The sequence below is a fragment of the Mus musculus genome, chromosome 2 (genome assembly GCF_000001635.26).
Source record: "Mus musculus strain C57BL/6J chromosome 2, GRCm38.p6 C57BL/6J".
NCBI classification, from domain to species: Eukaryota; Metazoa; Chordata; class Mammalia; order Rodentia; family Muridae; genus Mus; species Mus musculus.
Window position 1 is genome coordinate 79,624,646 of NC_000068.7, and position 14,874 is coordinate 79,639,519.

The following is a 14,874-nucleotide window of genomic DNA, read 5'->3' on the forward strand; positions in this document are numbered from 1 at the left end:
AGGCTATTTCCTAGACTGCTCTTAAGTCCTGGGTAAATATTGATATATTGTAACAATCATGTTTTCATACTGTTATTGAATAGTTGCAATAGAAGCTAAATCTGTATCCTTTAGAAAACTTTGAATTTTGTTCCTCTTCCAGTTAGACTGTTTTATTTTAATTACATTGTACAAGTTTTTGGAGTACAGTGTAACAGTATTTGTTGGCAACATATGATGATCAAATCTGGGTAGTTAATATTTCCATGCCCTTCAATATATGTTTGAATATTAAATATTTAACTTTTAAAAAGATTTACTTAGTTTGTATGTATGAGGGGGTTTTGTGTGTGTGTATGTGTGTGTGAATGTATGTCTGTCCACAAGATGTGTGTGATGCCCCCTGGAAATCAGAAGAGGGCATTTGATTCTCTGGAACAGGAGTTAAGCCTGTGTACATCTTTAAGTGGATGCTGGATCCTCTGGATCAGGAGCCATTGCTCTGAACTTCTCAGCTACTGCTTCAGCCCTGACAGTAAGTCCTTCGTGTCAGGTCCTATACCTGCCATTTGAGCTTTGCTGGGAAGGCTAGATATTAGGTTCAGATGCTGTATCATTCATGTTCTTATCAAGAACCTATTCCTCTTAGATAATACTTCTAAGTACAAGAAAGTAGACAGATCATATATGTTACAGTCTTAGCCTTTTGATTCTAGTGTAGAATATTATGGTTGCCTAGAAGGATGGAACACAAGTTAAACAATATCCTCAGATTGACAGAGATTCTGTCCCTATCCCTGGGCACTTATGTGTAGATAGAATGAAAGGTTTGGGATCTGAAATATATCAATTTTACCAAGGCGTTTTAATATTGCATGCTTGTGAGGAACTTAGATGTTAGAATATTATGACTCGTTTTGAGGATTTGATAATATAAAAAGCCTTTTCCATCTTTACCTTTATCAAAAAATATACCCCTTCAAGGTAGATGGCTTATATGAAAGGAAGATTTTTCTTACTAGCCATGAAGTATCTTACACACTTAATATATATGGTATTGTAATCAATAGGCACATAGGTTATCTAAATATGTTTCTATGCTGGATGGCTCTCAAGGCAGTTCTAATCACTTATAGGAATGTTATCAAGTCTAATACAATTGTTCCCAGAGAATGAGAGGGAGAAATGTTGCATAGCTATTGAACGACTATATCTCTATAGATATAATATATATAATATATAGATATATTATAAATTTTGATATATATATATATATATATATATATATATATATAATCAAAGAAGCCACTAATAAATAGAAGCTTGTAGTACTTCAAAAGACTGTGCAAAATGGTGGTAAATTTACCCTCTCCACCAGACATCAGCTGAAAAGGCTGTGTCAGAATTGCCATACTTCTTTCTGAACCACCAGCATATCATGCTACCCCTTGCCCTAGCCTAATTAATCCTTAAAGTGACTACATGAGCTCTAACAGACAGAGCTTCCCCACTGTGGTTCACTTCGGGTGCAGCTGCTTCCAAGCTTTTTAGCACATAGGCATGAACTTGGGCAGACAGGGGTGGGGAAGATGACAAAAAGCTAGCAAAGTGTATCCTATTGCTGGACTGCCTTGACTTTTTTCCTGATGGTTATAAAATATTTTATAGAGGAGACTTTAAGTTTTATGTATAAAGAAGACCAAAGTGAACATCATACTCATAGTTTCCCTACTCTGTGAGCCACATGGTAAAGGATTTTTACATGATGATGCAATAAGAAATAATCTCAGTGTTTGATAGGCAGACGTAGATTCATCATGAGGTTCAGGCTACATAGAGAGACTTCATTTCAAAACACTAAATACATCTGAATAAGTCTAGTGTAAAACAATGAAATATCTAGTGGCGTCACATTGATAAAAAAAAAAAAGAATTTTTTTCCCCTAGGAAGATAGGAAAACTGTCCTGCATTTAACCAGAATTCTCCTGACTATAGATAAAGAAATATTTCAAAGGGTTCTGAAACACTCTCTTAAATGATGATTGCAAACACTCTTAGCACGAATGGTTTTGTCATCTTGGTATGTTCTTGTTAATGCTTTTCAACTTATCTAATCTTTAAAATATTTATTTATTTAATATGTACATGTGTGTGCCTGTGTTCATATATGTGTACTATGGGTACAAGGAGCCAACAGAGGTCAAACAAGGCATTAGATTACCTGGAACTAGAATTACAGACGGTTGTGAGGCGCCACGTGGGGGCTGGGGGACAGATCCAGGTCTGCTAAAGGAGCAGTTAGGGTCTTTAAGTGCGGCTCTCAAGCCAGTATTTATGTGTTACTGTCATTATTTTTCACCATGTGTATGCCTGTATTTTTGTCTAGGGGTATGAGCCGCATGAGTGTACTGGTACCCACAGAGACTGTAGGCATTGGATCCCCCTAGGGCTTAAGTTACAAGCTGTTGGAGACTTTGGTATATGGGTACTGGGAATTAAACTTGGGATCTCTGCAAGAGTAGTATATGAGGTTGCTGAGACCCTAAATGTATTCATTTTGCTTGCAATATTTCTTTTTTTTATTAGATATTTTCTTTATATACATTTCAAATGCTATCCCGAAAGTTCCCTATACCCTCCTCTCGCCCTGCTCCCCTACCCACCTACTCCCGCTTCTTGACCCTGGCGTTCCCCGTACTGGGGCATATAAAGTTTGTAATACCAAGGGGCCTCTTTCCACTGATGGCCAACTAGGCCATCTTCTGCTACATATGCAGCTAGAGATACGAGCTCTGGGGTACTGATTAGTTCATATTGTTATTCCACCTATAGGGTTGCAGACCCCTTCAGCTCCTTGGGTGCTTTCTCTAGCTTCTCTACTGGGGGTCCTGTGTTCCATCTTATAGATGACTGTGAGCATCCACTTCTGTATTTGCCAGGCACTGGCATAGCCTCATACGAGACAGCTGTAACAGGGTGCCTTCAGCAAAATCTTTCTATTTAAGACAGAAACAAAAAAACTAAAAGCCCCCAAATTCATGTATGGTTTCCCAATATGTTCAATTTAAAGCGTTAAGATGTGTATCAATTGTTGCCTAAAACTTCCTGGTAGGATCCCTGAGAGGTAGATCAGCAAGCACACTGAAGGCTGGTATGGACTCTTGACCTACTTCTGTCACTGACCACCTGTTGCCCTTAGGCAATCTTTCTGACTCAGTCTGGTTGCCCTGAAAAAAAAAAAAAAAAACCTGTTCCCAGGAGTCCATGGGCTTTGAGCTCTCCTGCTCCTCTGCCCAGGAGCTGAAGTGAAGAGGCCCCTCTGTGCCCTAAGCAGCTGCTGAGCTTTAATAGCTAGCCTGAAGGTCCATGAAGGGGTCTGTGCAGGGTGGGTTAGAGTGTGAGCTTTGCTGGCAGAAGCCTTGGTTGTACTCTGACACTCAAGCAATGTCTTAGTGTGTGGTCTGGAACACTAATATCTCAGAAAATCTCTAAAACTCCAAAAACTAGGGCAAGACAGTTAAAAAACATTGTTTAATTAAATGAGACACTGTTAGTATAGCTCTAAATATAATGACTGGTCACAAAGCAAATACCCAGTTAAAGCTATTCATTTTAATATTGCCATGAATCAATTGAAATAATTGCTTTATTAGAACTTCTACAAGCATAATCAAACATATCAGTAATACAGTGTGTTTGAAGGGTTTAAAGTACCACTCTTAAGATGATTTGATAAAAAAAATGATAGGAAATTCACAGACTCAGAGAGATATTTAAAATCAACCAAAACAACCTGTTTCTCTGTGATTCCTTTACTTAATAACAATCTCCTAATAAACAGGCCATCAAGCTGTTTGATCTGTACTAATGTAATTTGGGCCACACATTGCTACGTCATAGCTTTAGGAAATTTTCATGCCCTGAGGAGATTCGATTTCAGTGGGTTTTTCCTTTATACTTTTACTCCTTTGATGCAGACTATGGAGGCGTAGTTTTTGTTGGTGTTCTTAGTTCTTAATGGTAATATATATTAAGTCCCCTTATTGTCTGAAACTTTATTATATGAAGATTACATTTAAATAAAAATAAACAACATAAAATCACATCTTGATAGAAGAGATACATTTTAAAGGGAAATGCAAGTTCTTATTTTACTATTTAAAAACCACCACTTTACCCCAGAAGAGAAGTGAAAGAAAAGAAATTCTCCAAATATAGGAAATGGAATACTATGATGTTTTTAATTAGAACATGGTATCTATTTATTTTGGCCCTTGTATTTCTATGGGCAGATTAAAATTTCAAATATAGAAATTTTATTTCCTCACTAACAGTTGTTACCCTGACATGTGAAAACTGGTGATTTTCAGGACCCAAGGGTAATATGTGTATATCAGTGTTTCTTGCCTTTCCCTATAACTTGGAGATGGGACTTTTGTGACTAGGATATCTTTTTTTCTTTTTCTATTGTTTATTTTATTTATTTATATTACGAATGCTATCCCTCTCCCTAGTTTCCCCTCCACAAACCCCCTAGTCCTCCCCTGCCTCTATGAGGGTGCTCCCCACCTGCCCACCTTCTCCTGCCTCAGCGCCCTAGCATTCCCCTACCCTGGATCATCCAGCCTCCACAGGACCAAAGGGCTCCCTTCCCATTGTTGCCAGATATGGCAATCCTCAGCTACATATGCAGCTGGAGCCATGCATGGATCCCCCCATGTGTGCTCTTTGGTTTGCAACCCCATAGGAGGAACAACAATATCAACTAACCAGACCCTCCAAGGCTCCCAGGGACTAAACCAACAACCAAAGAGTGAACAGGATACTTCGTACTGTAGGATCCTCTACAATATAACTTAATAAGCTCACAATAATATTTGGGTCAACCTGTTGATGATTTAGACATGAAATTTTTTAGCAAGAGTTTTTAGTTATCATAATTTTTTAAATATGATGGTTCAGTGGCTAAGGGACCTTGCTGTGCTTGTAAAGGGTGTGAGGGTTCTGTTCCCACCATCTGCCTCAGGAGGGTCACAAAGCTTGTAGCTTTTCGGGACACATGCATATACCCACGTATTGACATGCACAAATACTCATAACTAGAATAACAAACCCGAGTTTATATCTCCTTGTACATTCTGAGTTTCTCCTCGCTTATGAGATGTGAGTACCTGTGCGTGTGATCTGCAGTGTCTTGTGGACAATAAGATTTCTTCACAATACTGGTTGAGTAATATGGTTAATAGGAAGTAATTCACAGTGATTTATAAATCTTGAATACCTCTATGTTAAGTATCTCAGGCTCACAAAGCTATTACACAGACTTACTTATTATAAAATTCAACTTAAAATTTTCGTAGGAACTAGCTTATTTTCTGTCTCCATAGTTCTACTTTGTCCAATACTTTGTTGCTGGGTTAACTTTCATGCGACCTCACTTACTTAAAAGCTATTTTAAAGGAAGAGATATTACATTTATATATTACTTTTTAATTATTTGTCAAAAAGCCTGAAGACAGCGATTTCTCAATGTGTGTGCCCCAGAGCTCTGCAGGAAAGAAAGACACAAAAGGAGTCTTAAAACAGTTTTGAGCTACAAGACACATGGGCTCTGCAGGGGCCCTGCTGTGAAGGTGCTAGTCGAACGGTCATTATGTTGATGTCTTACCTGTTCAACTTTGCATTTTTTGGTTAGTGGTAACAAAAGGAATTGGTGAAGTTGGTAGTTAAGAGATAGCCAAAATCCTGTCTGTGGCTGGCAAAAGCCCCACTCTCTCCCCATTTTACTCTGAAACTTGCCAAGCCTTGTTCACTTTGGCTTTATTTTTAAAATGCATTTCTGGTGAGTGAGGAAAGGTTTTGTACTGTGTTTTCAATGACTCACCCAGAATAACTCCATTGAACTTGTGAAGGGTCCTGTTCTGAATGTAGATTTTGTTTGTTCTGCAGTGGGCATGAAATAGCTGCAGAAAGGAGATTAGACTCAGGAAATGGGCTGGGAGAAGCCAGGAGAGTTCACATTTCTCAGGATCAAGCACGTGTCAAAGAACTGATTTTCCTTAATATATATATTATTTATAAATATACATTAATATGTACAATATATGTGTGTGTGTCTATTTGTGTGCATGATTAGTGCACATGTTCATGTTCATGCCTGCTCACATGAGAAACAAACATAATGAACACTGTACGCATAAAGAAAGCCTTTAAAATCTACCTGTGTTAGATAGATGTGAGGTATATCCAGACACTAAGACCTAGAAAGTTTTAAATAGGAATACATAATTGTAAACCTACATATAGTAAATTTTTAAGTTCTAAGTGATTTTAGTGGTAAAAACCCCACTCAATCATATATAAAAATACAAGTATTTGAAAATAATCAGATTAGGAAGAAAATGTGGTTCAAAAAATTAATCACATTACAGGATGGTGTTAATACCTGGGAACTTAAGACATTATCCTGTTTTGTCATATATTGCAGAAAAACTGCTATCAGTAAGTACTGTCATGGTGTGGGCATTGGATACAGATCCCATATACCTATGTAAAACCTTGTATGATTAAAAAAGTCTGAGATCTTTAAAAGCAACATTTTCGGGCAAGACTGAGGAGCAAGAGAGAAGAGATGAATCCATACTTGAGTATCTAGACTTCACAGTTGGATTACAAATATTTTGGCCTTTCCATATAGCTGTCCCATATATCCAGTAGGAATATTCCAAAGCCTCCTTTGAGCAGTTTACAAATTCACAAACCAGGTCAAAGGGAGCTTGTTTATTCTGTTACGTAATCTTGCTTCTCCATTGTGGATGAAGAATGGCTGGACACTCTTACCTGTTGCTCAGAAACAAGAGAGAACAGAGTCAGTGAAAAAACAAACAAACAAACAAACAAACAAACAAACACAAACAAAACAGCTGGCTATAAATTCACTGTGGAGAGGGTAAGACTAGTATTATTCAACAAATGTGACCCTAGAACAAGTGGGAAAAGTGGCAAGCCTCCAATGCCCCAACTTCAGAAAATCTGTAATGGGGTAAGTACAGGATTGTGGAGTAAATCATCTCTAAGGCAGTTCTCTTCTCCTATTCAGCCCTCTCCCTCTGAAATGGACTTGATGAAATACAGAAAATACACATGGCAAGTGGCTCTGCTATACTCGTGTTTCCAATAAGGAAAGGCAAACCAATCACTACTACATTTTTACTAGTCTGTAAAGTCAAACATAGTTTGAATTATATACCCGATATGATTTTATTTCTTTAAAATAGGTACAAAACTAGAAATAATAAAACAAAACAATGTTAATGATTAATAATAACTTAATGGAATAGATCAAAGAACTGATTAAAATTAAACTAAGTAGCTTTCAGCAGAGTTTATTTATTATACTTGTTTTATAAGTAAATCATGGGGTGTTTCTGTAGAGTTTATTGATTCATATTGATTGATATTTTTCTTAAATTCTATTTCATTCTATTTGGAAAATATCCCCCCCTGCTATCATGGGAAATGCTAATAGATGTAAAGGGGCCCACAAGGTTTCCTTCTGAAATGAATTTAAGAATCATTGGGCTAAGTACAAGTAAGTCATGTTTGCTTAGCATAAACCTTGAAGATGTCTTATTTGTACAATAAATTTTATACCAATCTCACATAAAATATATTTTGAGAAATTTCCAAACATCTAATGTCAGGATAGATATTGAATAGAAGTGGACAATATAGCAATACAATATGTGGTATTATCCCAAAAAAGGGTAAAAATTATTTGATATAACTACAATTCTGCCATTCAGATCAGACTTTTAATACAAATTTGATTTACATAAATATAACTGAAATATTTGATTTACATAAATATAACTGAAATATATTTATAATTTATAAATATAACTGAAACAGTTTCTTAACTAGAACCAAAAGGCCTCAATTGAACTACAGTCAAAGTAGATCTTATTTTCTAATTTTGAGGCCTATGTTAAAGTTAGAATTTTTATATTATATATCACTTATTATTGAAGCTTTTCCACCTGAAATTTTGTTATTTAATCAGAGTATGTTTTCTGTTCTCCCCTGAATTCATTAAGCTTTTAAGGAACATTTACATAAAAATGGAAATAGAAGAAGCTATTCATTAGTATTAGAATATTCCTCCATATGAAATCGACTTATTTTTGTGTTTTTCAACATAATAACTGCAATGGCCCTAATAAATACCTACTTCAGTTTTTAAAACCCTTGCAGTAACTTGGTAAGGTAGTTATGATTGCAGTTTCACATACGAAGAAAATGATATCCAGAGAGATCAGTTATGTGTAAAAATAGAAGGAAAACATTCAACTTTAGTCTGATACCAAAAGCCTTCCTCTTTCCACTCTACCTTGTTAGGTTAAATTGTCCATTAATATAACTATATTTCTCTTCTTCATAAGCATCAACAAATGAGACAATATTCTTAATTCAGAGTTTATAGTTGCTATACTCTAATTATACTTTCTGGGCTTACTTCCCTTTTTCTTTGACTGTGATTGAATGACCTATAAATTAGAAGCCATACTTCATTACTGCCTTTCCCCAGAATTCTTTGTTCTCTAAAAGTACAAGCAAAGCTAATTAAAAAAAAATAAGCATTGGAGAAAAAACGCAAAGCAGACAAAACCCGAGTTTGTCTCATTTAAAGAAGAACAATAGCAACGGACATCTTGCCTCAAGAGTAGGCAGTATTCTATGTAGACTCAGCATTGTATTGTGGATACATGAAAGATATGAAAATATGGTCCATAATCTCTCATGTTTACAAAGTGGCTGGTAAACTAAACATATTGTCTGGATCTGATCATATTATTTACTGCTTAATCCATTCCCCTCAATGAACAGCGTGTACATTCTGTTGTACATCAAGGAACTGTAAATAGGATGTGATCATGACTGGGGGAGCCACAGAGTGAAGACATCCCGGATCAGCTGGTTCATGCAGGCAGTAGACAGAACAGGAATGATTTAAAAAGCAAGGACAGAGAACCAGCCACAGCACATGGATGTGTCAGAGTGGAAGTTGGAGACAGCAAATGGATGGGACAGAATCCAACAGGGCCCTGGATAAAACTACTGGAGCCAGTGTCCTCTACAGCCTTTGACCAACCACACCAACACTTCTTTAGGCACTTTCTTTTCATCTGTCTCATATTCCACAGGCAGCTGCATTGGAAGGATATGAAAGAGGTACCTTCATCCTTAATATAGAGCTCCTGAAAGTCTAAGACATATTAATAACTAAATGATCCCTTACCAGTGAAAGGTCAAGTCACTGAGTTGCTGGTACCATCCTTGTAGCTCCCCTTACAGTTCACTGTAAGTGCAGGAGGGCCATGATAATGCTGGGATGGCTCCGGGAAGCCAGCTTGGATTTTGGAATTGGTCTTGGGGATATTGATAAACCATCAGGAGTTGTTGTTTCTATCAATGATTAATGATATATTGGGAACTATCAAACATATGGACCATGCTAGAAAGAAGTAAGGACCAAAGACAGGAAGGTCCCTGTGCTACTTTAAAGATGAATAGATTATGTGCAAAGGCCTGCACAAGAAACTAGGTTCCATCTCATCTCAAGGACACTACATTCTGTGTTCCAAAAACTATTTCCTTCATTTATGAATGCACACTTAACTTGGACTTTTATGAACTGCAAATATCTATTTCAAGTGGAAAATTTCTTCCTTAAAATATTATTTATGTAAAAATGTCCTTTTTAGTCAAGAAAAAGCATAAAAATAGACCAAAGCAAAAAACTATTCTCACTTTGCTTGCAGAGTTCAATAAAATGTTGGAAGCTTTCTATATTGTCTGTAGATGGTTTAGGACATTCACTGTTTGATATGTAACACTTTGTCTCAATCTGGATAGAATTTTAATCTTTTTTTCCTCATAGGAAATACAAGTATGATAAAGGGGACGGAGGAAGCTGGGATTTAAGAATTGTTTCAGAAGCTTGGCATGACCTGCTTCTTGTTACATCTTCTAAGTCCCAAATCCAAGCAGTTAGCTTTCTTTATACTCCCAGGTCGCTTTCTTCACTTCCTTTTTTTTTTTTTTTTGTCTGCAGCTTCAATGTGACATACCCACTTTTTTCTCACTGGATTTTCATACCTCACATAACCAGGACACACAGGTTTCTCAAAATGTGCGAGCAACACCAAGGTAAGCTTTGACAAGCTGACAGTACAATCTCACGTCTCTTTCATCCTTGCCCAATCCTGTAGGCATCCTACACTGATTAAGTCTCAGCAGCCCAGTCACTTGTTTGCACGCGGGGGCGTTTTATGAGACTTGGCCTTGGCACTTTACCTCTATTTCTGGACGAGAGAGGAGTTGAGAGAAGGAAAAGCTGTAAAGCAAACAAACAAACAAATCTGGCTCTTTCCTGAGGCCACCGCGAAGGGGCGGTTCGGCTCCTAGCCCGTCAGGACGTGCCCCGCCCCAACTCTCGTCCTCACCTCCCGGCAAGACCGCCACCGGAAGAGGGCGTGGCCTCCGTCGTGGGCGTGGCGCACAGCTGCGAGAGGCTGGACTGTGCATTAGCGGGGGCGTGGCTAGAAAGGGGGCAGGGCGGGGTCTTAGAGTAGGCGGGACCGGGCCGGGCGGGCGCTCGGCGCCTACCCGGCTTGCCGGAGCCACTCGCGCTCCTGCGCCCCGCCAGGCCGGGTTCACGTGAAGCGCCGGCCCTCCGCCCCTCCCTCCCTTCCTTCCCTCCCCCCCTCCCTGTCCCCTCCTCCTGCGGCGCCCGCTCTGGCTCCCCCGGGCCCCCTGCCCGGCTGGGCGCTGACAGCAGCGGCGGGGGTCCCCGCAGCCGCCGCTGTGTCCCGCGCAGGCTCGGGCTGGGCCCGCGGAGCCCCCGGCGCGGCCATGAACCGACCCCTGTCGGCGGAGGCGGAGGAGGAACTGGAGTGGCAAGTGGCGAGTCGCAGGAGGAAGGCCTGGGCCAAGTGCCGCAGCTCCTGGCAGGCGTCGGAGACCGAGGATCTGTCCACAGAGACGACGACGCAGGACGAGGACGAGGACGACGAGGAGGACCTCCCAGGCACGAAGCTGCCGGCACCCGCGGGGCGAGGTCGGTGCGCGGGACAGGGACGTGCGATCAGGGAGGTGGCGTGCTCCGTGCCACCGGGCGCGGGGACCGGACGCCCCCGAACTTTAAATGCGCGCGTGACCCGCGCTTCAGCTCCAGCATGTGCACCTGGCTGCCGGCTGGCTCCCCTGGGTCGGGCGCCGGGAAGGCTCTCGGAGGCTACGGGTTGCCAGGGCAGATTCTCCTGCAAGGGAGTGTCAGGATGGCACAGCCTCTGAGTACTTATGTTTGGGGTCTTTAACGAGCTGTCCCTTCGCTCTACTCCCGCAGGAAACGTGCCCAACGAGAAGATCGCGATATGGCTCAAAGACTGCCGGTAAGTAAAGCGGGGGTTGCCTGGGGGAGAAGCGAGGGGGTTCGACTTCGTCTCTGGGTCCCGTGGTCACTGTAAGCTAGGAACCGGAAAGTGAGCCGGCCGATAGCTTCCTTCTAGAAGCGATTAGAACTGGAAGTGCTGTGGCCGCTGATTATTTGGTGACCGAGTTGACGACTTCAGCAGTCCGGGCATGATGTCAGCAGCAGATCAGAAACTAAAACAGGTCACAGTGATGCTACTTTGGCTGGTCGTGCTTTCTCTTGAAATAATTTTGATGTTTCACAGAACCTTTTATTTTTCTTTATTTTGGCATCTGCATATCTGGCATAGAATCATTTTCCTTTCAAACGTGTTATAGACGAGTTTAATTTACTTAGCTACACTAACTGGGGTTTAATTTGTGTTGTGTGCCTTAGGTCTCTCTGGGGACCTATTAAAACTAGCCAACTTGCTCCTTGGAGTTTAAGTCCTGGGACAGGGTTTTGTCAGATGGCATTGGAATTCGCAGAAGGAAATGGAGCTTTGAAGGCATTCATACTTTATGAGTCTGTTTAGTTACATACTTTGGCAACCTGCACAAAAATGTTTGATAAAATACAGAGGAGATGGGTTTTATTACAAGTAAATTTGACTAAAGTAAAATGTGTTTTACTTCTATTTTTTCCCCCAGTTTATTTGCTCTTTGAAAAACCTTGTGTGTGAAGACTATAACTTTTAAACTTTGGTTGGCATTTGCTTCTGGGCATATTATTGTTTTCGCAAATTATGTTTATCCTAGGGATTATTTGGTTGTTGGTTTTTTTTTTTTTTTCTGTTTCTTTTTGAAAGCTACTCACATATGGAATTATTTTTTTTTTTTTTCCCTGTAAAGACCAATAGCTGTCTCTGTCTTAGTTCATAACTGGAGCCATACTGATTGTTAGCTGCAGAATTTTACTTAGGCATCATAGACTCGTCTGAAATATTATGGGATGTATAGGCATTCCTTTTAAAGATGCACAGAGGCAAATACATTGCTTCAAGACATCTTTAGGTTAACCATCAGCCTCTTTTAACCCCTTGATTTTCAGATGACAAGAATATGGCCTTTACAAAGCACAGTACTATACTGTGTGCCAGGGGCTCGCCATCAAACAGTGTTAGATTAGAAGGCTGAGATTTTTAAATGTACATCTTCAGAACTTTCTAGGAGAGAACTTACAAAGCAGCATCTCTGACGTTTCCACATCAAGGAGGGAACGGAGTAGTCTGTCCTTGCGTTTATTCAGGACTTTAAAGTTTACATCTTGGTCTCATTTAAAATCCACTCCTTAATATGTTATTGGCTTACACTGAAAACAGGTCTTAAAATTTCTAGCGTTTTTATCTCAAGGGGATAGTCGAAGGATTTTTCTTTTTCAAATGTAAGAACAAGAGAAAAATCACATTTCAAAAATGATATATAGGAATTGAGATTGTAGAAGAAATCATATCAAGGAGATGGAAAATAAAAACAGTTTTTAGATAAATGAAGTAGTCTAATGCTAACACTGACCAGGACTCAGGACTGGTCCAGAAAATTCCAGAAGTATCATTGCTAAACTTAATGTGCACAGATTATATAATTATCTAAGGAAACCTGTCGTAGATTTCTTTCTTGTTCATGTACTTACCCCTATTCAATGTACAAGTAGTTTTTGTGTGTACCTGAGATGATCATTAACATAATTTGTATATTGTATGCAGATAGATGATCTGAAAGACATTTTCCTTCCTTGGTAAATTCTGCAATACTGTTTCCTCATTGCTATCCATATTCAGGGTAAAGATGTCATGTTTTTTCTTTTCCAGTGGAGTCTTTATTCTGATAACTATATTGATTTATTTACTAACCAAATGACTTGACACAATGTCTAAGAAGCAGTAGAAGATTCTGGTGGGATTTGGAGGGAGGTGTCCAGAAGTAGAGAACTGCTTTTGAAGAAGTCCAGTTACGTTCTGCCTACTTGCCATTTTCTGTCAGTGAAGAATAGCATGGGCAGCTGTGGACACAGGCCACTGTAGTGTTTGGGCCCAACTAAGGAAAGAGCTACCAGGAGGGAAAAAAAGATTTTTAATGATACAAATGTGAAATGTTTGCAAAACCCTAAAATTGAAGTTCTGTCAGGGCCCATATGGTACTTGCTGGTGATTCTTCTTCAACTCCAGTCTCAAAAGCACTGAATTTCACAGGACCACCTTGCTTAGGGATTTGCTTGCGTTTGTAATTGGCATTGAGCAGCGTAGTTGAAGCTGAATGCACCCCACTTCTAATGCAAATCATTAGAACTGTTACTGAGAAACTGAAGCCTGTATCACAGACTAGACCCTTCAGAATACAAGAATATTTCTGTGATGCAAGTCACAAAACTGGGAAAAGTAAAGATATCTTTGTGTTTGAAAACAACTTGGGAGACATTCGTGTTTGAACTACAAACTTGAGGGAGAGAAAAGTCAGTATTGGCTGATCCCTGACTCCGATTCCAAGGGGAGCTGAGGACTTTGCAAAGCTACGGGAGGAGAATGTGTACTTGTTAGAGTTTAAAACGTTACAGAGATGCTCAGGCTTCCCTGTGTTTGTGAGGAAAGGCGGCTGTGGAGGTGGCGAGGCTGCCTAGGTTGTGCTCTGAGCTGCCAGCTCCACTGGCAGGCAAGAGTTAAGAACTCTTCCTGACGCCTGTAACCGGTTTGTTTTACTAAGTGAAGTTACTTACCACTGAAAAGGCGCTTTCTTCTAATCTTGGTTTTATATTTTTGTTGTTGTTCTTGTTGGCTTGTTTTGGTAGGAGGGACTGAGTGTTTCTTTAGCCTTCTCTCTTTCTGTCTCTGTCTGTCCGTCTCTGTCTCTTTCTCTCCCCCTCCCTTCTAATTTTGCAAAGAAAATAACAATTCATTTCATATGCTAAGGCCATCCCAGCTCTTAATTGCCTCAGAGCAGACCTGTGATTAGGTTATTGCTGGTAAACTGACCTGACAGCAGGTATTTGCTGGGTTAGAAGGACATTACTTATGTAAGCCGCTCACATTCCTGGTGTTTGGGGAGGAGTGCTGAGTTGATTAAGATGCTTGCTTAGCTATAATTCTCAAGTGAGGCTACCCAGGGACAGTTCTGCAGATGGGTGTTCAGGAGACTGAGGCTTTTGTGTTCCTGTGATTACAGCACCCCTCTGGGAGCCTCACTGGATGAGCAAAGCAGTGGTACGCCGAAGGGTAAGAGAGCATTGTCCTCCTTCAAAAGTTAGAATCGCCCATCGTCTTTTAGCTGAGAGTGTCGTGTGAATTGCACTAGTGAGGATCATGTTTATAAAATATGCCATTGTGAGCTAGAAGCCCAAAGGGGGAGATATTGTCATAAGTCATAAAAGAATAGTAAGTAGCTTTCAGTAACTTTGTTTCCCGAAGCTCCTCACAATGCCATCCTTA

General features: G+C 40.0%; 1 protein-coding gene and 1 long non-coding RNA gene across 3 annotated transcripts in view; one reads left to right on the plus strand and one right to left on the minus strand.

Annotated features, from left to right (window-relative positions):
- Itprid2 (ITPR interacting domain containing 2) overlaps positions 1–14,874 on the plus strand; it is an 84,104-nt gene that overhangs the window by 35,783 nt on the left and 33,447 nt on the right. Inside the window, exons 3-5 of one of the 2 annotated variants that reach the window (XR_001783177.2) lie at positions 10,095–11,099; positions 11,388–11,433; positions 14,612–14,661. Coding sequence is in view for 1 of the 2 variants with exons in the window: in NM_080558.4 (NP_542125.3) it covers positions 10,895–11,099; positions 11,388–11,433; positions 14,612–14,661 (301 nt within the window). In the remaining variant the exon portion in view is untranslated. Of the gene's footprint in view, positions 1–10,094; positions 11,100–11,387; positions 11,434–14,611; positions 14,662–14,874 lie in introns of those variants that run through there. The other variant, NM_080558.4, reaches the window with a different exon arrangement.
- Gm46751 lies at positions 5,074–10,417 on the minus strand. The gene is made up of 2 exons (XR_001783386.2): positions 10,337–10,417; positions 5,074–6,820 (listed from the first exon to the last, which is right to left on the minus strand). It is a non-coding gene; the product is annotated as a predicted gene, 46751 (long non-coding RNA).